At 40.5% G+C, this 25,472-nt stretch overlaps 1 protein-coding gene across 1 annotated transcript; it reads right to left on the bottom strand.

The window, feature by feature from the left end:
- Positions 1 to 620: 620 nt before the first annotated feature.
- Positions 621 to 24,911, bottom strand: LOC134475324 (uncharacterized). Its single transcript, XM_063245591.1, has 2 exons — positions 24,390 to 24,911; positions 621 to 938 (listed from the first exon to the last, which is right to left on the bottom strand). Exons 1-2 carry the CDS (start codon positions 24,909 to 24,911, stop codon positions 621 to 623), a joined length of 840 nt encoding a protein of 279 aa, XP_063101661.1.
- Between the last annotated feature and the right edge of the window lie 561 nt (positions 24,912 to 25,472).

Raw genomic sequence — 25,472 nt, forward strand, 5'->3', positions numbered from 1 at the left:
TAGGCTGAAATAAAACCTATATTCAGTACTGATCCATGCTACAACATAGATGAACCTGAAAACATTAAACTGAAAAAAATCAGTCACAAAAATACCACTTCTTGTGTTCCATTCTTGTGAACTGTCCTTAATGGGAAGCCTAGAGTATTGTATAGTATGTGAATTATATTTCAACATAGCTGTTAAATTTCAAGAAAAAAAGTGGAGCAAATCTGGCTGGGGATGTACCTTAGCCATATAGAGGCTGCCTGGCAAGCACAAGGCTCGGAGTTCAGTGTCTAGTACCAAAAAAGACTTTCATAATAAGGCGCTTTTCCTTAGGTCCCTACAAGAACGTTAAAGTAGTATTGAGTTCTTGTGCAATAAAAATGTCCAGAATCATGAAAGCAGAATTTTAGATATATCTATTATCTTTTCAGTATATTACTTTAGTTTAATACTATTTTTCTATAAAATTTTGTACCCCCTTTCTTCTAAATATTATTTTTTGAAATAAATCAGACTTGTGTGAAAAAAAATCTTTAATGCAGCAGTGTGGGCAGAGCTGGACAGGGCAGCAAGGCACACAGGTGGCGGTTGGGCAGCGGTTGGGTGTTGGTTAGGCTGCAATTGGGTATTGGCTAGGCGCAATGGTTAAGCAGCAGGTGGGCATTGGGCGTGGCTTGAGTGGCAGTTGGGCAGCGGTTGGGCGTGGTTAAGTGGCGGTTGGGTGGCGATTGGGCAGCCATTGGGAGGCGGTTGGGCAGCTGGGCAGTGGATGAGCAGGCGGCAGAGCTTAGGTTGGATGGTGGTTGGGCTGCAGGTAGGCTGTGGATGAGGAAGTAGTTAGGCAGTGGTGGGTGGCAGTTGGGCAGTGGTTGGGCTGCGGTTGGGCAGTGGATTAGCACATGGCTGGGCGAGGGTTGGATGTTGGTTGGGCAGGTATTGGGTGTAGTTGGCTATTGGTTGAGGGACAGTTGAGCACTGGTCGGGCTGGTTTTGCAGACGTTGGTTATTGGTTCGTTATTGATTGGGCATTGGTTGGGCATTGGCTGGGTATGGGTTCATTGCTGGTTGGGTGTTGCTTGGGCTGCTATTGCGCAGCAGTTGGGCAAACGCTCTGGATTTGGGCAGTTCAGTCTGCTCAGGGCTGCATCCTACTGCACAGAGAACATTAGGCTTCGAACTGGGGATATAGCTCAGTGACGCAGCCCCTCCTGGTAAGCACAAGGGTATAATTTTGATTCCTGGTAGCCAAATAAGTAAATCACATATTCCTTGAGGTATACATGACAATAAACTGTGCATGTTTAATGGTTCAAAAATAGAGCAGATAGCTGAGGTGGTGGTATACACCTGTAATCTCAGCACTCAGGAGGCTGAGAGCAGAAGGATTACCACAACTTTAAGGCCAGACTGGACTACACAGGGAGCTCAAGGCCAGCCTGAACTACATATCAATACCCTGTTACAAAAATACACCAAAACCAAAAAAACAAAAAGAGCTGAGTCGGCCAGGGTGGGCCACGCCTGTAATCCCAGTGCTTGGGAGGCTAAGGAAGGAGGATTTTCATGAGTTTGAGGCCACTTTCAGCTACACAGTGAGTTCAAGACAACTCTGAACTAAAATGCATAACAAGACATTATATGAAAACACGAAAACAGATAAAGAAAGAAAGAAAGAAAGAAAGAAAGAAAGAAAGAAAGAAAGAAAGAAAGAAAGGGAAAAGAAAAGAAAAGAAAAGAAAAGAAGAAATGGACAGTCTGGTTCTAAAATTTATGTGAAGCAGAAAGTTACTTATAATAGCCAAAATAATATTTGAAAAATAAAAAGAAAGTTGAATAACATACACTACCTGATTTCAAAATCTGCTGTAAACTACAAATATAAAGATATCAAAACAGCATAGATGTTTGCTGTTGCTAAAAACCGTTCAGCGTAGTTACATGGTAATAGTGAACAAATAGTGGAAATGAAAAGTTCACAAGTGGACCCATACATTTGTGCTTCATTTATATTCAACAATTATCTAGAGCCAATTCAGTGGAATTGATGGAGCAGATATAATTTTAAAAGAAGAATAGGAAATGGTTTCCCAACTTTCTTGAAAGACAAAGAACAAGAAGTAACGAAAATGGCCAGGCATTGTGGTGCATCCCTGCAATCTCAGCACTTGGCAGGTTGAGGCAGGAGGCTCACCATGAATTCAAAGGAAGCCTGGGCTATATAACTGTATTGAAGTCAATCTTGGAATATATAGTGAGTTCCTATCTCAAAAAACAAGTAATGAAACTGCACCAGAATAGAAAATTCTTAGGTGCATTGCAGTCAAATTATTGAATAGCAACAATAAAGACAAAATTTTTAAAATATCAAGAGGAAAATATCATCTTACATGTAAGAGGAGTTCTCAAAAGAAACTATACAAATCATTGAAGTTTACAAAATGAAAAGGTTCTGAAGACAATGGTGATATTTCTTAATACCACAGAACTGTACACCCAAAAATATGTAAAATCATAAATTTTGCATATTTTCTCACAATAAAATAAAAGCTGTACATGTCAAAAGATGATGGAGTATCATTTCAAGTTGTTGGAGAAAATAAGATCAATTCAGAATTCTTCCTCTTGAGAAACTTGCAAAAGAAAAGCGATAATAACTTTCCAACACCGGTGGTAAGAATATAAAATGGTAAAGCTGCTTTAGAAAACTGTCTGGCAGGTCCTCAAATGATATTCAAAAGATGGAAACAATCCAAAATTTCCATCAATGCATAGAAAAATTAATTGTGGATCTGGGCATGGTAGTGGATGCCTGTAACCCCAGAACTCAACAAGCTAAGGCAGGAGGAATGTTGTGAGGTTCACACCAGCCTAGGCTACAAAGTGAGTTTTAGCCCAACCCAAGCTGCATAGCAAGACCCTGTATCAAAACGTCAAAAAAATTAATTGTGGTATATCCAAACCACACAGTATTATTTGGTGTTAAAAAGGAGTGAAGTACTGATACCTCCTGCCACATGGACAAGCCTTGAATACAACACGCTATGTGAAATAAACCAGTCACAAAAGACCACATATATAATTTCACTCATATATATCCAGAATGGGGAAATCTATAGAGACAAAGTAAATTACATATGGCTTCACATTGTCCTGAGTTTGGGAACAGAGAATGAGGAAATAGAAGTGATAGCTAATGTGTCTAGGATTTCATCTGGAGGAGAGGATGAAAATGTCCTAACACTGACTCCGATGACAGCTATGCAGTTTGTGATTACACAAAATTCTTTCAAAATGTGCATTTTAAATGAGTGAATTATAAGGCATATGAATCACATTTTAAGCTGTTTTTTTAAAAGCTGAGGATATAGTTTACAGGCACAAGTACCTGCCTGGCAAGAGTGATGTCATGAGTTTGATCTCCACTAAGAAGAAGAAGAGGAAAAAGAGACAGAAGAAGAAGAAGAAGAAGAAGAAGAAGAAGAAGAAGAAGAAGAAGAAGAAGAAGAAGAAGAGGAAGAAGAGGAAGAAGAGGAAGAAGAGGAAGAAGAGGAAGAAGAGGAAGAAGAGGAAGAAGAGGAAGAAGAAGAAGAAGAAGAAGAAGAAGAAGAAGAAGAAGAAGAAGAAGAAGAAGAAGAAGAAAAGAAGAAAAGAAGAAGAGGAAGAGGAAGAAGAGGAAGAGGAGGAAGAAGAGGAAGAGGAAGAGGAGGAAGAAGAGGAAGAGGAAGAGGAGGAAGAAGAGGAAGAGGAAGAAGAACAAGAAGAACAAGAACAAGAACAAGAAAAGACAGAAGAGGAAGAGGCTGAAGCACACCATCCTGTGAGACAGCCAGTGCTGTGTGGGCTGTGAGACCAGAGAAGCATCTCCCCCACCCAGCCCAAGCAACTGGTGATTTAGAGGAACTCAGGGTGAGATGAACAAAGGAATAGCTTTTTTTTCAATGTATTGCATAGGGTTGAACATTTTTGTCCAGTTTTATTGAGGTATAACTGACAAATAAAATGCAACATAACTGACACAAAATGATGTTTTGAAACACTGTAGGTACCAGCTAGAACATTTCCCGCTCCCAGCCTACTTAGCATTTATCAACACTGTTGCTTCAAGAAATTGCTTTGAGGGTTTTTTGAGCTGTGAATTGATCTATGTAACTCACACAAATTTGCCTAAACAGGTACATCCTATGCTCCCTGAGAAAAATGGAAGTTCATCATGGTTAACATATAACATCCATGCTAATCAATATTTCCATCTCCTCACAGAGTTACTATTTGTTGAAAAATAATTTATTTAAAAAGCAAAAAAAAAAACAAAAAAGGGTAGAAATGATACATAATTTTAAAAAGTAAACAGTAAGAAAGCACTAGTTGATAAACTACAAATTGTCTTCTTAGAAATAGTTGTTCATGTTACAAAAGTAAAGCATACAAAGTGAACATTCAAACAGCGAGACTGCAAACCATTCTTTTCAATGATTCATCAAAAACTTAGTAATATGGTTATCAGTCCTATACACTTAAATATACATAGTTATATTTTTTTAATTTTTTTATTTAAAGAAATACAAAACAAAATAGAAAATGGGCAGAAATAGTACATACTTTCAAAGAAAAGAAATAGTAATAAATCACTAGCTGATGTATACATATTGTCCCTCTATAAATATTTGTTCAAGGTACACAAGTGGAACATATAAATGAAATTTCAACCAGGGAGACTGCAAACAGTTCTGTTCTACTCTCTGACAAAAACTAAGTATTAAGGCTATCAATCCTATACACTTAGACATGTACGCGTTTATCCATATCTTCATTTATGTTGAGACCTAGCACAGCATATTAGATTAAAATCCTTATGAACAAAGATTAATAATACTGCTGGATTTCACATCATAACACTCTGGAATCAGGATTGGGTACTGCAGACCACTTTCTCTCAAAGTTTTTGTTCATTTCATCATGTGTCATCAGATCAGTGTTCATAAACTGTTTATAGGTTTTACATAAGCTTGAGTCTTAACATGTATTTCTACCCTTTCTATGTTACAGGGAGAAATATAACAAAGCAGGACAGAAGTAAACTTTTTCCTATAGACATATAAAACTAAAAAGACATATAAATCTGCTGTATAAGGAGTTCTATCCTGGTCACTGTGTTGTTTCTTGTTATCATCAACAGAATTGACTATATCATCAGATAAAGTATAATTGAGCATATCGGTACATAACAAAATTAACAGAACTACAACTTTATAGATAGTGTAGAGTTACAAAAACAGGTAGTAATCAAATCAGAATGGATATCGTAGTGAATCATTGTCATTTTCAGTACAGTTGTCTGTACTCCTCAACTTGTTACCATCAACCTTACAGGTTTTGAATAAAACCTGTCAATAATAAGAAGCAATCAAACAAGTCAGATTTAACTAAGATCAGTCATGATACAACAGTATAAGTCATACATGGATCCTGATTTAGTTAGTAGGGAATTAAAGATGTCCCCTATGCTATGGGCAGCCTTCTGTGCCCCTCAGACCCAGTGCCTGTATACAAACTAGGACAGAACAACCAAGCAGAGTGCTGGGAGTAATAGGGGTTTAATTCCTGATACACTGTTAGCTATATCTTCTGCTGTTTTTTTTTTTTTGAGGACTATTCCTCCCCTTTACTCCCCCAGAATGAACTGTGTATTTTGGGGTCTCCCCAACACTCACAGTTTTGTATTCAGGGGGCAACCTGATATTTGCCTAAGTGTTTCTGAACTTTCTCACTCCTAGGGTGGATTTCTAGTTATATTTCTTCATTTATTAAAGCCTGTCTGTTCAACCTATCCATATATACTGGTCTACTTGCCCCTATTACTCTCTGGTTCCCTGTCACATCGAGTCCCATTTTCTCATGTTTGATTTTGGTCCATATAACCTTCTTCAGGCTAATTATATTTCCTATAAAGAGTCTCTCAGTGGACACTATCTCTTGATCCTCTCTGTCTGCTACTCTCTCTTTCTTCCCTAAAGTTAGCGTATCTAGGCCATCTGTATTAGAAATTATATCCAACCTTCTTTGCCTCATTTCTGTTGAGCTCTTTTTCTGTCATTAGTTGTCAGTTTGTCTTCTTCATTTCGCTTTCTGCTCCATTCATTGTGGCCTCTCTGCCACTGTTTTTGGAATATTCTGGTGTTTTTCTTTTTTAGAATGTCCTGAAGTATTCTCTGTAGAGTTGAATTGGTGGTTGCAAATTCCCCTAACTCCTCTTTATATTGGAAATACCTTGTTTCTCCATTAATTTCTAGGGACAGTTGTGCAGGGTATATAAATCTTGGCTGGAGGTTATTCTCTTTCAAAGCTTGAATTATTTCATCCCACGCTCTTCATGCTTTGACAGTTTGTGCCAAGAAGTCTGCTGTAATTCTGATGGATGTTCCCTTGTAAGTGATCTGTTTCTTGTCTCTGATGGCTTTTAATATTCTGTTCTTATATTGTATTTCTGGAATTTTGATTATTATATGCCAGGGTGTAGTTCTGTTTGGGTTGTAGGTGGCTGGGGTCCTGTATGCCTCATACTTCTGAGTATCTTTACCTTTTCTTAAATTAGGAAAATTCTCCTGGATTATTTCTGTGAATAGCATTTGCAATTCATTTGTTTGTGTCCCTACTTCTTCCTTTACATTCTTAATTCTTTTTTTTTTTTTTGTCTTTTTCCTTTTTATCAGTACCAGGGATCGAACTCACAACTGTCTGCTTGCAAGGCAGGTGCTTATGCTGCTGAGCTAAATCCCTAGCCCCTTCATTCTTAATTCTTAAGTTATAGATCCTCTTATCATCTTCTAGCCTTTGTATTATTGCTGCTTGTTTCCTTGTTATTTTTAAGAAGTTTTTCCTTTCATGATCCTACATTACAAATCTGTCCTCCAGTTCAGATAATCTATCCTTAGTTTCTTCCAAGATGTTATGCCAGCTTGCAATAGAGATTTTAGTTTCCTGGTAATCTCTCTGCACCTGCTTCATGCATTCTATGTTTTCTCTATTTTCTCCATCAAACAATTCTCCCCTTTTTTTTCTGTTCTTCCATTCCACCATCTGTTTTTTCTTGTGAGGTGCTTAGCATTTCTTTAACTGTTCTACTTATATCTTGCTTTACATAGTTAAATACTTCACTTTTGAACTCATCTATGAGGTTCCAGAGATATCGCTTTATGTCTATTGGTGCCATGTCTGATATTGCATGTTTTCTGTCCTCATTCTCCTTTGCATTTACCTTTCCTGGACCAGTTTTCTCAGGATTGGGGGCCAAGGACTCTTTCTTGTTGCCTCCTCTTCTCATATTTTTTGTTCCTTCCATACAGGCATACATAGGAGGCCCAGTTTCTTTCTTTGTGGATTACAGTTTCTTTGAATTGCACCTGCTAGGTGTTCCCACCCATGGCAGTGTACTAGGGAGACATAGACCGAAGCAACATATGTTGGGCCTGCCCCTCCAGGTCAACCTAGCGAAGGCTTCACTGCTAGGGTGCACCTCCAGGTGCAGGGGCCTGGTTTGGGCTAGCCTACTGGGTCTTAGTCTGTGGTATCACCCAGGTCAGGTGCTCCCCACCAATCTTGCTTGAGAGGGGAATATGTTACTAAAGTCACTTCAGCGTCCTGTTCTGGCTAGTCTGCCTGGTCCCGGAATATCCTCTGTTGGAGCCTCCTTATCTATGGAAGGGTCCCTGTTCCTCTCACTCACCACAGGTCAATGCAGGGCAGCCTGCCAGCTCTGCTCTCAATTCAGTTTGCTGATTCCTGCCCTCAGAGCTTTGGCATCTCCATCCCTGCTGTGCTGATTCAGATGCAGCAACGGCTGCACCAAATTCAAATTGCAGTTTCCAGAGGCATGGGTTCCAGCTTCAATGCTGAGACTTTATCTGTTCCAGGCATAGCACTGGGATTGCATTTCCAATTGGTTTCTCGCAGCTTAGTTCGTTCCTGGGTTGGCAGGGAATATCTACCCCTGCTTAGGACTCCCCACACAACACCATTCCTGGAATTGAAGCTGGCTATCTCAGAGAGCATCCGTAGCTGTTGTTATCTATCTGCCATGTTCTACACACAGTTATATTTTTAGAACACTATCTTTTCCTCTCTTTTTTACAATAGCTATTACACATTTTGGATTTTATTACTCCTACATTTCTTATTACATTTTACACTAGAGACACAATATGAGATTTATAAATATGATTCTTATTTATTTCACTAATAAGGATAGTCTCAAGTTGTCTCCATTTACCTGAGAGCCTCAAAATCATCCTTTTTAAAGCTGAGAAATATTCCACTGAATAAAAATACCACATGTTTTTCATCCACTCTGCGGTTGATGAGCATTTTGGTTGTTTCCAAGATTAAGCTATTACAAATTATGCTGCTATGAACATGTGTGTACATATATCACTGTGAAATGACCTTTTCAGTTTTTCTGGGAAAATACCCAGGAGGGGAATAGCTGGATTGAATGGAACTTCCAATCCTAGTCTGAGAATTCTCCATACTGATTTCCATAGTGCTTGCACCAGTCTACACTCCCACCAACAGTAGAACAGTGTTCCTTTTTCCCACAGCCTCTCCAACATTTGTTATCCACTGATGTCTTGATGGATGTTATTTTTTCTGGAGTGAATTGAAATCTCATTGTTGTTTTAAATTGCTTTTCTCAAATGAGCAGTGATGGTGAACATTTCTTCATGTATTTATTTGCAATTTGTATATCTTCATCTGAGAACTCTGTTTTCATCTCAGATGCCCATGTTTGGGTAGGGTCTTTGAATTTGGAGGGCTTGATGTTTTTCAATCCTTTATATGTTTAGCATATAAGTGTTTTTTCTGAAGGGTTGCTGGCTAACATTGGTTCACATTCTGTGGGTGTTCTTTTCACTCTATTGCTGATTTCTTTTGAAGTGCAGAAACTTTTCAATAATATGAGATCCCAGTTGTTGGTTCTTTGAAGAGCTTCCCATTCACTCTGCATTTTGCTCATGAATTCTCTGCCTACCCCTACATCTCCAAGCCTTCTACATATGTTGTCTTTCAGTAGAATTAGTGTTTCTATTTTAATATTTGGGTCTTTGATACATTTAGACTTTAGTTTTGTGCAGGATGATAGGCATGAATCTAGTCTCAGTCTTTGGCGTGTGGAGAGCCAATTTTTCAAATATCATTTATTAAATAGGCTCTACTTCTGCCGGTGAACATGTTTAGCCAATTTTTCAAATATCAGGTGTCTGGGTGTCTTTGTAGTTGTGCTTGTACCTTCTAATCTTTTCCATTGGTCCTCAGGTCTATTTCTTTGCCAGTACAATGCTGATTTTATCACTGTGGCTTTGTAATATAGTTTCAAGTCAGGAGTTGAGATGCTTCCTGCCTTGCCTTTGTTGCTCATAATTTCCTTTGCTGCTCTAGGTTTCTTCTGTTTCCAAATGAAGTTTAGAAATGTTTTTTCTAGATATGTGAGGTATGTTAATGTTATTCTGAGTAGGACTGCATAAAATCTGCATAACAATTTTGAGAGTATGGCCATTTTCTTAATGTTGGTTGTTCCTAGCCAAGAGAAGGGAATATCGTTCAATTTTCTAATACCCGCTTCAATCTCCTTTTTTAGCATAGCATAATTTTCAGCATATAGGTCTTTTACATTATTATTTAGGTTGATTGCTAAGTATTTTATTTTTTAGATGCCATTGTGAAGGGTGATAGTTGAGGCTGGAGGACTGCCATGAACTCAAGTCCAGTCTGTCAGTCACAGTGGGTTCAATCCCAGGCTGTACTACATAGTGAGACCCTGACTCAAAAAATGAAACAAATAAAATAAAACAGAACAAAATAAAGCAAAATAAGAAAAGGTATTTTTGAGGATACATCTAAGTTCTGAAGAGTGAGTGTGTGTGTGTGTGTGTGTGTGTGTGTGTGTGTGTGTGTGTGAATAAACATCACAGTCGGGAAGAACAGTTCAAAAAGATTAGAAATATAGTGCCTAGCATTCTCATAGATCAGAAGCATTGCCTGATCATCAGCCAGATTGTAAAGCTCAAGATTCCTGGAGCATTGGGTAAAGAATACCGAAGACACTTGACTCAGTAGTGGTAAATAATTAGCCCCAGATGAAGCACTAGTTCTGTCCCGCATTAAAAAAATAAAGATTTCTTTTTCTTCAGGCAGGATTTCACTATGCAGTTTATCTTGCTTTCTACTCACTAGGAAGTCCAGGCTGGCTGCGAACTTTCAGTGAACCTGCTGACTCAAGAAGCTGAGTGCTGGGATTACTGGCGTGCACCATCATACCAGCTCACATATAACAAATCTTAAACACAAGATTCAGAAGGATCAAACTCTTTCTGAGCAATTAACCACATCCCACCTAAAACTTTGAAAATATTTATAGGAATACAAAAATATACGGTGCACAACAGAGTAAAATTCACAACTTCAGTCACATTCTGCCCTGTGAAGTTACCAAGAGAGCCTCATCATTGTGGAAGTCTGGTATCAAACCAAATGGAAGAAACTTTGCTCCAAGGAGTTGGAAGGCATCTATTTATTATGCTAGCAGGTTGGTGGCACCAAGTCCAAATATTCAGCCTTGAGCCAAATTTGTGTTTAGTTTATACATGGTTGCAAGTAGGAATTACAAAAGCCAATAGCAAATTAGTTTATGTCAGAACATACGTTGACAAGTAGATTTGTTCCAGGCATGTTTACCTGAAAAGGAATTGTTTATCATAAACAGGAGAAACTAGGGAGGGAGTTGGCCTTAGTAGGTAGATGAAACTAAGCATGTCCTTGACTAGTTTATCTTGGTTGGACAGTTCTTGAAAACAGAATATGTTTATATGTCAGACAGTACAGGAACCCCAGAAGGATAGGGTCAAACTGAGTAAAGTCAGACTATCTGTAAGTGTTGGGAGCCTTTGAAATTGGAAATTGATCACACATGCAGGGCTGGGGCATGACTGAGGCATGGCCATCCCAAGAACAAAGAATGCCTGGGGCAAGTCATGTGAATAAGCTACTTCAGCTCAGAAAAACAACAAGCCCTTAGAAAATCCAAGCAAGGGGTTGTTAGGCAAAGGAATACACATGAAATTGTGTTGCCAAAGGTGTAAATAAACACCCCTACAGTGAGGGGTCAGTTAATTTCCTCCCATCCAGAGAGTAAGGGCTCCACATGAACTGAGTTTTGTCTCTTCTTTAGTTTTTCATCCTCTCATGGTCCTCTGCCCTAGCAATCTCAAGAGCCGTGAAGTCATGGCATCTACTTTGCAGGTGATGTGGTCAATCAAGGGTACTCAAGTCTAATGGTCTACCTATGTGGTGGACTGGTAACACATCTTGTCCTAACAGAGTAACAGACTGCTGAATTTCAAATGTCCTGTCATACCATGATCCCCTGACAGGCAGGAGCAAAATCCTTTTTCCTGTTCCTTATTGTATTAGCATTCTAATGACTTTATCTGTGTTAGTTCATGTAATTCTCTTAGGTATGCTCTGAATAACCCCAGTTACAAATTTAAAAATACCTGACTTTAACAACAAAATTGTAGAGTGATGAAAAGCAAGGAAACACCTGTCCAGGATTTGGTGTGCAGATTCAGGAAAATAGCAATATAAAGAAAAGAATAAGGAGGGAAGTGGGTCTCTGGGAACCAGCAAGGATATGAAACAAGAATTGAAACCCATGGAGAGAGGAAACAAATACAGAAGAAGGAGGAAGCAAGTGGTGCTTCCTTCATGAGCCCTGCACCACTGCTTGGGAGGGGATGATGGAACCTGCAGGTGCTCAATAACAGATCTCCATGGAGAAATGTACCAGTGGAATGGAGCACTGGACACAGCACACTGCAGTGGCTGGTGAGTGACTCAGCTTCAGTCCTCCCCCAGAAGAGGGCGATTGGCCAGTAGCCATCTTGGAGTGGAGCTGATTGATCTCAGAACATAGAACAGCTACAGGTTGGCTCCGTCAAGCAACTCCTAGTATCAGGATTAGACAGAATCAAGTTGAGGCTGGCAAGAGGTCATGGAGCTGAGTTCAGACTGTCAGGAGGTACATGGAGTGTTGCAGGCTAAACAAATCAGGTTCCAGCCTCATAGCCAGAAAATAGCCTGAATTTAAGTAGAGCTAAACACACAGGCTTGCTGGTATTATCCGCTACACTGGTGTTAATCTTCAGCTGGTGTGTTAGGAATAATAAACATAGATCTGCCCTTTTTGTCTACCTGTAAAAGCAGCGGCACATTCTAAAGTGGAAATTTTCTTATTTTATGTTTTTCTTGTATTTTCTGATTTTGTTTTGCTTTTTCGGGTTGTTGGTTTTTCTTTTTACATGAGTGTGAACAATGTATCTAGTTTTGTGTTGCTGTTCTGTTCTCTTCTGGTTGTTATTTCTTCCTTCTCACCCTTTTGTCTTCTTCACCAACTTTCCCAAATTTGGCATAATCTTCCTTTGTCTTCCAGCCTTCCTTGTAATCTCTTCTTCTTCTTCTTCTTCTTCTTCTTCTTCTTCTTCTTCTTCTTCTTCTTCTTCTTCTTCTTCTTCTTCTTCCTCTTCTTCTTCTTCTTCTTGTCCTTCTTCTTCTTCTTCTTCTTCTTCTTCTTCTTCTTCTTCTTCTTCTTCTTCTTCTTCTTCTTCTTCTTCTTCTCTTCCATTTCTCTATTCCCCCCCATAATCACTTTAAATTGTCTTCTCTAAGAGTAAAATCAGCATATTGAAGGCATATTTACTATGTACCATTTTCTGGATTGTTTTAGATTTTTGTGATCCAGCCACATATCTAGTTCATATGGTTAAAGGTGGCAAATTAACACTTACCACAGTTTGTCATTTTCTAGGCCTTATTTGAGGCTATTATTGTTGCTCACTGAACTACTTTAGCCAAGGTGACATAAATGTTCTAATTAGTTGTTCTCCCTGGTATGCCAAAACTGAAGCTATATAAGAGTCATAAACAATACTACAAAGCTCTGCAAAAAAATCAGGGGATAGGTCAAATAGGCAGCAACTTTTCAGCCTCAATAAATGGAAGAGGTAAAATATTACAACAAACTCAAAACCCAAAAGCCAGCTGCACCTGGGAATCTTCTGTTATTAGTTGTTTAAGGGTTCTAAATACTAGCAATACAGCTACTTGCTGAAAGCAATTTTCAAGCATCAGCCTAAGAATTAAACTGAACACACACACACACACACACACACACACACACAAATGAGAAGACACTTAAGCAAGATGCCACCCCAGATTTCCAGCTGACCAAAAGCAAATCTGGGGCATTAAGGTAAAAAATTTGAAACCTAACCACCTACACATTCTGAATCCATAACAGTGGAAGTAATAAAGGAGATGAACGAAAGGGCAATTCCTTATGTTTTTTGGACACTGAGAATCGAACTCAGGATCTTGCTCTTGCCAGGCAGGCACTTATGCCACTGAGCTAAATCCCCATCAAAGGAGTTGAATGAAAATTTTTTTGTCTTTTTGAGACACTATGCAGTTCAGGCTGGCCTTGACCTCACTTTTTAACCTAGGCTTATCTTGTACTTGCAACAATTCTCCTGCCTCAGCCTCCTGCGTACTAGAATTACAGGCATGAGCCACCACAGCAGCATTCAATGAGACTTTAAAATGAAATAAAATCAGAAATAATTACTCAGATAACTACAGAGATGGTGACCTTAATGAAAGACATAATTAGTGTGTTGAGCAGATACAGATGAACAAAACATACAGAAGCTCAGGGAAAAGATGGAAAAATGATTATCCAACACAGGAAAGAAATGGAATCCATGAAACATATTCAAACAGCCAGGAGATTAAAACTTCCTTTGAAATTATACACAGCAAAGTGAACAAATGTGAGGACAGAATATCAGATATAGAAGACAGAATTGAGGTTAGAGATCTTGAAAAGAAAGCTTTCTTACTAATAGCAATGGACCACGAAAATCAATCCAACAGATGTGTCGTGGTTTATGTCAGTGGCCCTCAAGCCTCATGCATTTCTAAGTTTCTCATTGGTTCATTGTATAGCACTTAGATTGGTGGTGTGAATGCTATACCTGTGCAGAAGTGGAGCCAGGATATGTTGTAATGGCAAGAAGAAGGTGTGTCTCTCTTGCTGGTTTCCCCTTTGCTGTAGCAGCCACCATGAACTATGGCCCTGCCATGCCACCCTGCCTTGGAGACAATGTTATACGGACCGAAACCTCCAAAAACTGTAAGAAATAAACCTTTCCCTCCCTAAACATGGGCATCAGGCATTTTGTCTCAAAAATGAGTAAAAAGCAGCTGATACAAGATACTAGATGACACAAAGGAGAAACATGTAAGATTGATCTGAGTCAATGAAAACAGCAGGAAATAGCACAAATGACATTAAAAATTCGGTTCATAGCAGTAATGGCAGAACATTGTTCAAGCAGGGAAAAAGAAGTTAACATAGAGATAAAGGAACCATAGAGAACTCCAATGATCCATGATCAAAAAAGTATCTACACCAAGACATGTATTAATCAAGTTCCAGAAAGGCAATGTAAGAATAGAAAATAAAAAGATGTTGGAGAAAAAAAAATAAATCACCTACCAAGGAAAGCTCATCCGAATCACAGAAGATTTTTCATCGCAAACCTTCAAATCAAGGAGAGTTTGGAGTGAGGCATTTCAAGTCCTGAAAGAAAACAGCTTCTGGGGTTGGGGATATAGCTCAGTGGCATAGCACCTGCCCTGCAAGCATAAGGTCATGATTTTTATTCCCAGTACTTAAAAAAAAGAAAAAAAAAACTAAGAAAATACCTTGCAACCAAGATTGATATGCTCTGCAATACTACCGTTCATGGCTGGGGATTTAGCTCAGTGACATAAGCAACCACCCTGGCAAGTGTGAGGTCATGAGTTCAATCGCTTTTACCAAAAAAAAAAAAAAATAATAATAATCTTTCAAAAATTAATGGAGAAAAGATACTTCTGTGAAAAAAATACTTAGTCACAAGATCAGCTCTCCAAAACATTCTGAGGGACATCCTAGAAGAGATCAGGAAGTAAAACTCCTCAAGACACTGGTATAGGGAAAGACTTTATGAACAAAACCCTGGTCACACAGGAACTATTACAAAGAATCAACTAGGATCTCATCTTATTAGAAAAGTTTTCACATAAAAGAAACCAGTAGAGTGAAGAGACAACCTACAGTGTGGCCAAACTATAATGCCAGCTATTTCTTGGAGAAAGAAGGAGGCAGGGTGTGATGGTACATGCCTATAATCCCAGCCTTTGGGAGGCTGAAACAGGAGAATCACTGTGAGTTTGAAGCCCAGCTAGTGCTACAAAGTATATTCAAGACTGGCCTGAATTGCACAGTGAAACCCTGTCTCAAAAAGGCAAACAAACGAATATGACAAATGACTGGTATCCTGAATATATAAAGAACTCAAAAAAATTTAGTGTTTGGTTTTGTCTTTTGATTTTTGGTTTTGTTTTGTTTTGTTTTGTTTTGAGACAGGGTCTCACTTTGTAGTTCAAGCTCACTAACCCAAAATGACCTCAACCTCAAAGCCATTGTCCTCTCTCAGGCTTCCTAGTGCTGAAGATTACAAGCATAGATCACCTTTCCCAGGTTAGAATCCCCAAATTTAAAGATTTAGTGAAAAAAGGAACATGTGAAATGAATAGCTACTTGTCAGATGAAGAAGCATAAACAGAGCTTGGGATTTGCTCAGTGGCACAAGCACCTGCCTTGCAAGCAGGCGGTCCCCAGTACCGATTTTTTAAAAAGACAAAATAAAGAAGCATAAATAGTAAATAAATATATCAAAAATGTTCAACCTCACTGATCACTCCAGAGATGCAAATGAAACCAAGCCTGAGACTCCATTTCACTCCAGAAAGAATGGCCACTATCAAGAAACTAACAATAAAGTGATGATAGAGCTATAAGGAAAAAAAAAACTCTTCTCCGCTGTTGGTAGAAATGCTAAGTGATGCAACCACTGAGGAAACTAGTGTGGAAAATCCTCAATAAACTAGGGCTAGAGAGTCCATTCTTCCGAGGTACTCCTCTTCTTGGTATCTTTCATTCCTGAAAAAATTAAAAGCATCATACCACAAGAGTATACTCACACCCATGTTATAGGAACACAGTTTGTAAAACTATATCTTGGAAACAGCCCAAAAGTCCATCAACCAATAAATGGATACCCAAGATGTGGGTTTTTCTGCAGTACAGTAATACTCTGCCATAAAGAATGATACACTCGGGGCTGGGGATTTAGCTCAGCAGCATAAGCACCTGCCTTGTAAGCAGCAGTCATGAGTTTGATCCCTGGTACAGATAATAAGGAAAAAGACCAAAAAAAAAAAAAAAGAAGGATACACTTGAAGCATTTTAAATAAATGATTGCATCTTGAAGAAAGTTTATCTATGGGACAGTTTGTAGATGTTTCATTCCATAATTGACTGGCTCCAAGGCAGAGTGGCACATAGCAGAGGGGCAACATTTTATGGAGAATGGATGAAAGAAGACAGCAAAACCTGGAAGAAAGAGAGACAGACAGAGAGTGAGGAGGAGACAGAGAGAGCAAAAGAGACAGACAGACAGAGAGACAAAGATAGAGACAGAGACAGAGAGAAAGAGCCTCTTTCTATCCCTTACATTATATGCAGGCTACAAACCCTAGGACAGATGCAGCACTAATACCCTTAATCCATGAACAAGACCAAGAGTCAGTCACAAACTCTAGATTTAGCCATCTCTGAAAAGCCGCCACCCATGACTGTATGAGGCTTAAGGGGACATCTAGACAAACTATAACATTTTCCCTGGGCCCCCCAAAAACTCATGTGCATTCCCTTATGAAAAAGACACTCGGTCCTTCTCTAAGAGTTTCAGCACTACTGCAAATTGAGAACATACTCTTAAGTGAAATAATTAGTAAACACTTGTTTAAATATTGCTTTCTCTGGTAAGAGAAACCAAAAGTATAAATAAGGACCAAATTACACACAAGATTTTGGGAAATGGCAAGAAAATGATCAAATTAGATAGCAAACAAGGGAAGGGAGGGGAAAAGGAAAGAAGAGACAGGAGAAAGGGATATAATAGTAGAAAAATGTAGAAATAAGCTTTTGTAAATAAATAGTGGATAAGGGGTTGGAGAGAGAGAAAAGGAAAAGGAAAAAAAAGACTAACCAAGATATATCAGGTACAGGTGCAAATGGGAATTTAACCCTTTTGGAAAGGGAAGTCTGAGATGGTTTAGCCCAACCTGTTTCCCTGTCCTACTATCCTGGTGGCATGGGACCACTTTTCTATAGAGGTCCCATCTGGGACTGTGTCATACGAGAAAGAACATATTGTGCTTTTGCTATTCCTTTTGTAATGGTAACATTATATCCTGTAAAGGAAACTTGAAGAAATGGGGAAATTCCTCATCTGATCTGCCCCAAGACTGGTGATGATATGAAAGGACAGGAAGTTCCTATCACATTTGTGGCAGGTTAGAAGCTCAGGGCTATTGCTACGAGTATCTTATGTCTCAAGAGACATATTGTACAGCCCAGCCTTAAATTGTGAGCTTAAAATTTTTTAGTGAGGTATAATTAACATTCAATAAACTGTGCACATCTAAGTGTTAAAAAAATGAAGCAGAGCCAGTCATGATCAAACATAGTCTGGTATTCCACTACTTGGGAAGCTGAGGCAGGAGGAAGCCTCAAGTTCCAGGCTAGCCTGGACCACACATAGTATTCAAGCAAGACCCTCTCTCAACAAACACCAAAATGAAAAATAGAGAAGATCCAGGCATAGTGGCACATGCTTATAATCCCAGCACTTGGGAGGCCAAGGCAGGAGGAATGCTTTGAGTCGAGGCCAGCCTCAACTAAAAAGTGACTTCAAGGCCAGCCTGAACTGCATAATGAAAGCTCCTCTCAAGAAGAAAAACAAGGAGGGCTGGGGATTTACCTCAGAAGCCTAAGCACCTACCTTGCAAGCACACAGTCTTAAGTTCCATCCCAGGTGCCAAAAAAAAAGAGATGAAGAAGAAATCAAAAACTCTTAAAGATGTGTGAAACACCATCAAATGTACCAGACATGTGTAACAGGAGTCCAAGAGAGGGAAGGCAAAATAAAAAATAATGTTTGAAGACATAATGGGTTAACAGATGTCCTACAGCGACTGTCACAGAACTTAAAATTCACCCTCAGAACCAGCCACTTGCAAACCAGAATCAGAAAAGAAAGACAATCTGAACTAAATGAACTTCAAGCAGATCTCACAGCTGGGCCCAGGAGGGGAGGCTAAGAGCTGGGCGGTGTCTTGGCAAAGTCTACTTATTGGGCTGGGTCCTGGCAAATCTGTGAGTGCTCACCTCCAACCTTCAACTTTCTGTCCAGGTGGCAAACTTCTTTAATAGATTCGGCTACCACTAAAGAACACCTACCATATGTCAAGCATGTGGCTAAGCAGTGAAGTTACAGTGATGAATTAGATAATGCTTCAGCCTTTCACTTATTCATTTACCTATTCCACAACCATGTACCTGTGTCTATTAGGTAATTGATATTGGCAGCTCTGGGTTTATAGCAAAAAGCAAACCAGATATGGTACTACACTCATGGATCTAGTCTTCATGCATGAATAGATAATAATCTGTGTGTTTATACATTGGATAATCAGGTATAAATTATATTTAGTAGCACCAAACCAAGCATTAATATCTTAGCAAAAAAAAAACAAGCAAAATCGCATTGAGCCCAGGATACAGGGATGGGTCCTCCAGTAAGTGGACTGAGAAGTGAAGGCTGAGAGACCAGGTGAAGGGCTGAAAGCACCTCACAGTTTAAAGAGACAACAATGATGAAAACCCTGTCTGAGGTTCAAAGAGGCCCCGCCAGAAGCCCACGAGACTGGGGCAGGGTTAGCAGGTGAAGGAACAGTGAAGGATGGAGTAGGGACTCAGGAGGGCTGGACCAGGAAGCTTATCATGGGGTACAGGACACCTAGCAGGGGTCTACCAGTAGATCTAGTGATTCTGTGAACTTGGATGGAAAAAGTACTCTTTTGTGTTCAACTGACCTTTAATTGAAATTCAATACTTCCTTAATAGTATTAGTAGAGCCTATGCCTTTGTCATCCATATGAAATCGCGTGCATGGTTTAGCTCTGGAATGTGCACCCAAAGCCTCCTGTGTTAGGAGGTAGAGCTGTTGGAAGCTGATTGCATCATGGGGTGCTATAGCTGACTTGCTGTTAGGAGATGAGGCCTGCTTAGAAACAGGTCTCCATGCCTGGCTCCTTCCTTCTCTCTGTTTCCTGTCCACCACAGCCTGGGAAGATTTCCTATGTACAGCCCCTTCTACCATGCTGCTCCTGCCTTGGAACCAGCTGACAGACTATGGGCCAAAAATGTGAGGAAAATAAATCTCATCTCCTTTGAGTTGTGTCAGGTATTCTGTCCCAGTGATGACAAAGTCACTGAGAGGCCATGTATGTTTGCATACTGCAGCAGTTGCAGGAGATATGCACACTGAACACTCCTATGAAGTGATGCTGCCCATCAGACCGACTGCTATGATGTAACAATAGAGAATACATCTATTGCTTTCCTATATTTTAGAATATTGAAAATTATATTTCAACACATTTCACTTCCTTTGTTGAAAAAGAATGGGTTAAAACATCTCAAATTTGATGAAAAATATTGATTTACACATCTAAGTATCTCAATGAACTTACAATAGAAGAAAATTTGAAAAAAAAAAAAAGAAAGAAAATTTGAGATATTTACACCCAAACATGTCACAATCAAACTGCTGAAAGTGAAACTCAAAGGAGAAAATCTTGAAAACATCAGAAGAAAGCATGTCTTTTGTTGGGAGCCGTGGCACTGTCAAGTCATCAGACGCGGTGATTGCGAGGCCTGTAGGAAAGTACAAAAGCCTGAGCTAGATTACCCCTCTCATCGAGCCCGCCTGTGTGGCGTCTGTTTCCTGCTTCCTGATCCCTATCACCCCACTAAGTTCCCGCCTCGCAGGGTAGTCTGCCTAGCTACTAATGTTGCTAGCCAATCAGCTTACGCGACCGGCCTTGATTTGATTGGAGGCCACAATCCTATATATAGCCAGTACCTCCACCCCTGGGGAGAGAAGCACGGAAGGAGCCGCGGAGAGCGGACCGGTAGAGGCTTCGGAGCGAAGCACGGAAGGAGCCGCGGGGAGCGGACCAACAGAGGCTTCGGCCGGGACGAGTCCCGGGGTAGACTGTGAAGGAGGAGAGAAATAAAATAGAATACTTCGCCACTGCCAGATTTTGTCGTGTGTTCTTCCTGCCGGCTGGGAGCGACACCGACATCTGGTGGCCCGTACGGGGAACTGATCATCCCTGAGACGAGGCGGTGGATAAAGTCCTTCGACACAGAGCTACAGGACAGGTGAGTAGGGGATAAGCCTGGGCCCTGGGTGGCGCGCACCTACAGGGTTTGTAGACTCCTCTCAACCTCACGCGTAAGTGGCGGGTTTCTTGGGCCTCACGCGGTGAGTATGAAACATAACACTAGAACTTAAGGTAATAAAAGAGTGTAAAACATAAACATAGAAGTAAAAATAACAGAAGATATATTAAAAATGGGAAACATGCCAAGTAAAGATACACAGCCTTGGTGTTGGTCCTTCGGAGACTCCTAAAGTCCAAGGACCTCAAGGTGGGGCGTAAGACTTTAGAAAATTTCCTTGCAGAAATTGACAGCTTTGCTCCCTGGTTTCTGCCTACAGGGCATGTAAACCTACCCTCCTGGGAAAAGTTGGGCAGAGACCTTTCCCTAGCAGAACGGGAGGGTAGAGCTTCGGTCTCTGCTCGTCCGTTGTGGGAAATGATACACGCGTGCCTAAAGAGTGAGGGTAGTTATGGGGGGAGCTCTCAAGAACTTGTAGAAGTACGCAAGGTGTTTGAACAGGCACAGTCAGGAAGCTCCCGAGAAGGGTCCGTCAAGGAGGGCAGAGATACAAAAGAGGAAGCCGAGGCGCGGTTTGTGTCTTTCCGCAGGAATCGGGACGAGAACCACTGTGGGTCCCAGAGAGGTTGACGCGTGCGACAAGTCCCTCAACTGAGGATCAGGCCTGTTCCACCAGAGGCCAACCGCAGACCCAACAACAAGATGAGCCCTAAAAGAACTGCAGGACAATCCCTTTTTGGGGGCCTGGAACGGCTTGCTCCCCTATGTGCTACCCTTGTATACGCATGGCTCGCTCGCATGGCCTATGACCGCGTTTAAAAGTGACAGGCTTCCCACATTCTCCTCCCTAGACAACAACATGTAGCAGGGTGGGTGAGTCAATGACGGGTAAGAGCGTGCCTCCCCAGCACGACTCAACCTAAGCCAGGCCCTACCCCGTTCCGCTCGAAAGCTGCTGGATTGTTAGATAAATTTCTCTCCGAGGGGATTCGTGGAGAGAAATGAGTGCATGCCTATGTGCAACCAGGTTCCGTCCGGTTCATTCCTGGCCCTAGAAAAAAGGACGAGGGCCTCAAGGCCTTGGTGGACCCTGGGACGGCCGACCAGGGTCTACGCTAAGGGCCTATGGTGGGCCTCAGTTTGGGGCATAGGCCTCTGCACTCTATCCAGGACGGGCTGCGATGCGCGTATTCATTTAAAATAAAATAGGGGGAGATGTTGGGAGCCATGGCACTGTCAAGTCATCAGACGCGGTGATTGCGAGGCCTGTAGGAAAGTACAAAAGCCTGAGCTAGATTACCCCTCTCATCGAGCCCGCCTGTGTGGCGTCTGTTTCCTGCTTCCTGATCCCTATCACCCCACTAAGTTCCCGCCTCGCAGGGTAGTCTGCCTAGCTACTAATGTTGCTAGCCAATCAGCTTACGCGACCGGCCTTGATTTGATTGGAGGCCACAATCCTATATATAGCCAGTACCTCCACCCCTGGGGAGAGAAGCACGGAAGGAGCCGCGGAGAGCGGACCGGTAGAGGCTTCGGAGCGAAGCACGGAAGGAGCCGCGGGGAGCGGACCAACAGAGGCTTCGGCCGGGACGAGTCCCGGGGTAGACTGTGAAGGAGGAGAGAAATAAAATAGAATACTTCGCCACCGCCAGATTTTGTCGTGTGTTCTTCCTGCCGGCCGGGAGCGACACTGACAGTCTTTGAGAACAGATCCACTGATTTCCATGCAAAACAGTGGAGCCAAGCAGGAAGTAACCAGATGCGATGTGCATCTATAATACCACCTATTGCAAAGACTGAAGCAGTTCAAAGACAAATCTGTGAGATGTCTCAAAACAACATTTTTATAAGGGCTGGGTATATGGACCAGTGGTATAGCTCTTACCTAATGTATTTTGCATGCTCAGCACCCTGGGTTTCATCCCAAGCACTCAGAAAGTAATACAATAAAACAATTTTCTCATGACTGATTTTAAAGATGTCTGAATAAACAGTCATTATTAAAATATTGTTAGGTTTAAAATACAGCATAAAAAATGTAAATGACAGTGATGCATGGGGGTTAAATAAAATGCAGCTATATGAGAGCATAGCTCCTGCAGACTACTAGCAATAAGTCAACATTTGTATATGTCAAGTAAATTGTTTAAATATATATAGACACATATATAACACCAGAGCAACTACTAAGAAAATTATTTTAGAACACAATTGAAATAGTATCCTAGAAAATATCTGCTTTTTATTTGAAGGAAGAAAGCAAAACAGAAAAAAAGGTAGAAATAATGCAGAATTTCAAAAATAACAGTAAGAAATGACTAGTTAATAAAACAGTAAAAAATCAGTTGTTGGTAAATTACATATTGTTATCTTAGAAGTAGTTGATCAAGTTACAAAATCAAAGTATAAATAATGGACAGACAAACAATGACTACTATTGTGTTTGATGAACTAACAAAAACTTAGTAGTACAGTTATTTATCTTGCACAGTTAAACATACATACAGTTATATTCTTTAGGGCACTTTCTTTGCCTTTCAGTATGAAAATATGTATTTAGTGAATAGGCAGTAAAGGGGAAACAAAGAATCATACAAGATTTATACAAAACAAATAGCAAAATGACAGAAATAAATATTTATATTATAATCTATATTAAACGTAAATGAATTAAGTAAGGGATTATCAGACTCATTTCAAAAAACCAACATTGTTACCCCCTGAATGGTGTGGGGTTTTATATATATATATATATATATATATATATATATATATATATATATATATATATATATATATATATATATATATGTATTTTTGGCCTTTTTCCTTTTTACTGGTACCAGAGATAGAAGAATGGTGTGTTTTGAAATTTTGCTGCTGCTGCTTCTACTTCTTTCTTCCTTCCTTCCTTGTTCCTTCCTTCCTTCTGTCCTTCATTCCTTTCTTTCTTTTTATCCTTTAATAAAATTAAATAGAAAAAATTAAATTTAATTAAATTTTTAAAATGTCTACAGCAGACACACTTAAGATTCAATACACAGTGGTGCATGGCAATACACACCTATAATCCCAGCACCCAGGAGGCTGATGCAAGAAGATCCCCACAAATTCAAGGTCAGCCTGAAGGGCATAGTGAGTTTGAGGACAATCTGAATTACATAGCAAGACTGTTCCTAAAAAAAACAAGAAATAATAACGAACCCACCGTACACAAATGTTCATTATATATATACGTATATGTTATTTATACCAAAAAGAATACCATTAAAACATAACACATGTATAATAGTAAAAAAGTGGAAGCAACACAAATCCTCTAATAGATAAATACAATGTGGTATAGCTGTACAATAGAACTTTATGCTGAAATAAAACCTATATTCAGTACTGATACATGCTACAACATAGATGAACCTGAAAACATTAAGCTAACTGAAAAAGATCAGTCACAAAAATACCACTTCTTCTGTTCCATTCTTGTGAACTGTCCTTAATGGGAAGCCTAGTGTATTGTATAGTATGTGAATTATATTTCAGCACAGCTGTTAAAATTCAAGATGAAAGGGGAGCAAATCTGGCTGCGCATACAGCCTAGTAGTGCAGAACCTGCCTGGCAAGCACAAGGCTCTGAGTTCAGTTTCTGCTGCCAAAAAAGACTTTCATAATAAGGCACTTTTCCTTAGGTCCATACAATAACATTAAAATAGTATTGAGTTCTTGTGCAATAAAAATTTCCAGAATCATGAAAACAGACTTTTAGATATATTTATAATCTTTTTAGTAAATTACTTTAGTACTAATTTTTCTATAAAATTTTGTACCCTGTTCTTCTAAATATTATTTTTTGAAATGAATCAGACTCATGTGTGAAAAAAATTGTTTTTAATGCAGCAGTGTGGGCAGGGCTGGGCAGGGCAGCAAGGCACACAGGTGGCGTTTGGGCAGCGGTTCTCCTTTGGATATTCTGCAATTGGGCATTGGCTAGGCGCAACTGCTTTGGTTCGGCATGGGTTGAGTGGCAGTTGGGCAGCAGTTGGACATGGGTTGAGTGGTGATTGGTCGGTGGTTGAGTGGCAGTGGGGCGTGGGTTGAGTGGCAGTTGGGTGGCGGTTGGGCAACCATTGGGCAGCCCTTGGCAGGCAGTTGGGCTGCAGCTGGGCAGTGGAAGAGCGAGCAGTTGAGGTTCGGTTGGATGGGGGTTGGGCTGTGGTTGGGCAGTTGATGAGCAGGCAGTTGGGCAGCCGTTGGGAGGCGGTTGGCCAGCTGTGCAGTGGATGAGCAGGCAGTTGGGCTGCAGTAGGATGGTGGTTGGGCGGTGGGTGGGCGGTGAATGAGCAGGCAGTTGGGCAGTGGATGGGTGGCGGTTGGGCAGTGGTTGAGCTGCGGTAGGACGGTAGTTTAGCAGACAGCTGGGAGGCGCTAGGATGTTGGTTGGGCAGGTATTGCACATAGTTAGCTATTGGTTGAGTGACAATTGAGCATCGTTGGGCAATGGTTTTGCAGAGGTTGGATATTGGTTCGTTATTGATTGGACATTGGTTGGGCATTGGCTGGGTATGGGTTCATTACTGGTTGGGTGTTGTTCAGGCTGCTGTTGGGCAGCATTTGGGCAAGTGGTCTGGATTTATGCAGTTCAGTCTGCCCAGGGATGCATCCTACTGCACAGAGAACCTGGGCTCCAAACTAGCGATATAGCTCAGTGATGCAGCCCCTCCTGGTAAGCACACGGGTATAATTTTGATTCCTGGTAGCCAAATAAGTAAATCACAGCTTCCTTGAGGTATAGTTGACTTTAAAGAAACTGTGCATGTCTAATGGTTCAAAAATAGAGCAGATACCTGAGGTGGTAGTATACACCTGTAACCCCAGCACTCAGGAGGCTGAGGGCAGAAGGATTACCACAACTTCAAGGCCAGACTAGACTACACATGGGTTCAAGGCCAGCCTGAACTACATATCCATACCCTGTCCCCCCCAAAAAAAACTAAATCAAAAAATAAAAAGGATTGAG

This window comes from Cavia porcellus, unplaced genomic scaffold (genome assembly GCF_034190915.1).
Source record: "Cavia porcellus strain 051 isolate PalLab524CR breed Dunkin Hartley unplaced genomic scaffold, mCavPor4.1 scaffold_3, whole genome shotgun sequence".
Classification (NCBI taxonomy): Eukaryota; Metazoa; Chordata; class Mammalia; order Rodentia; family Caviidae; genus Cavia; species Cavia porcellus.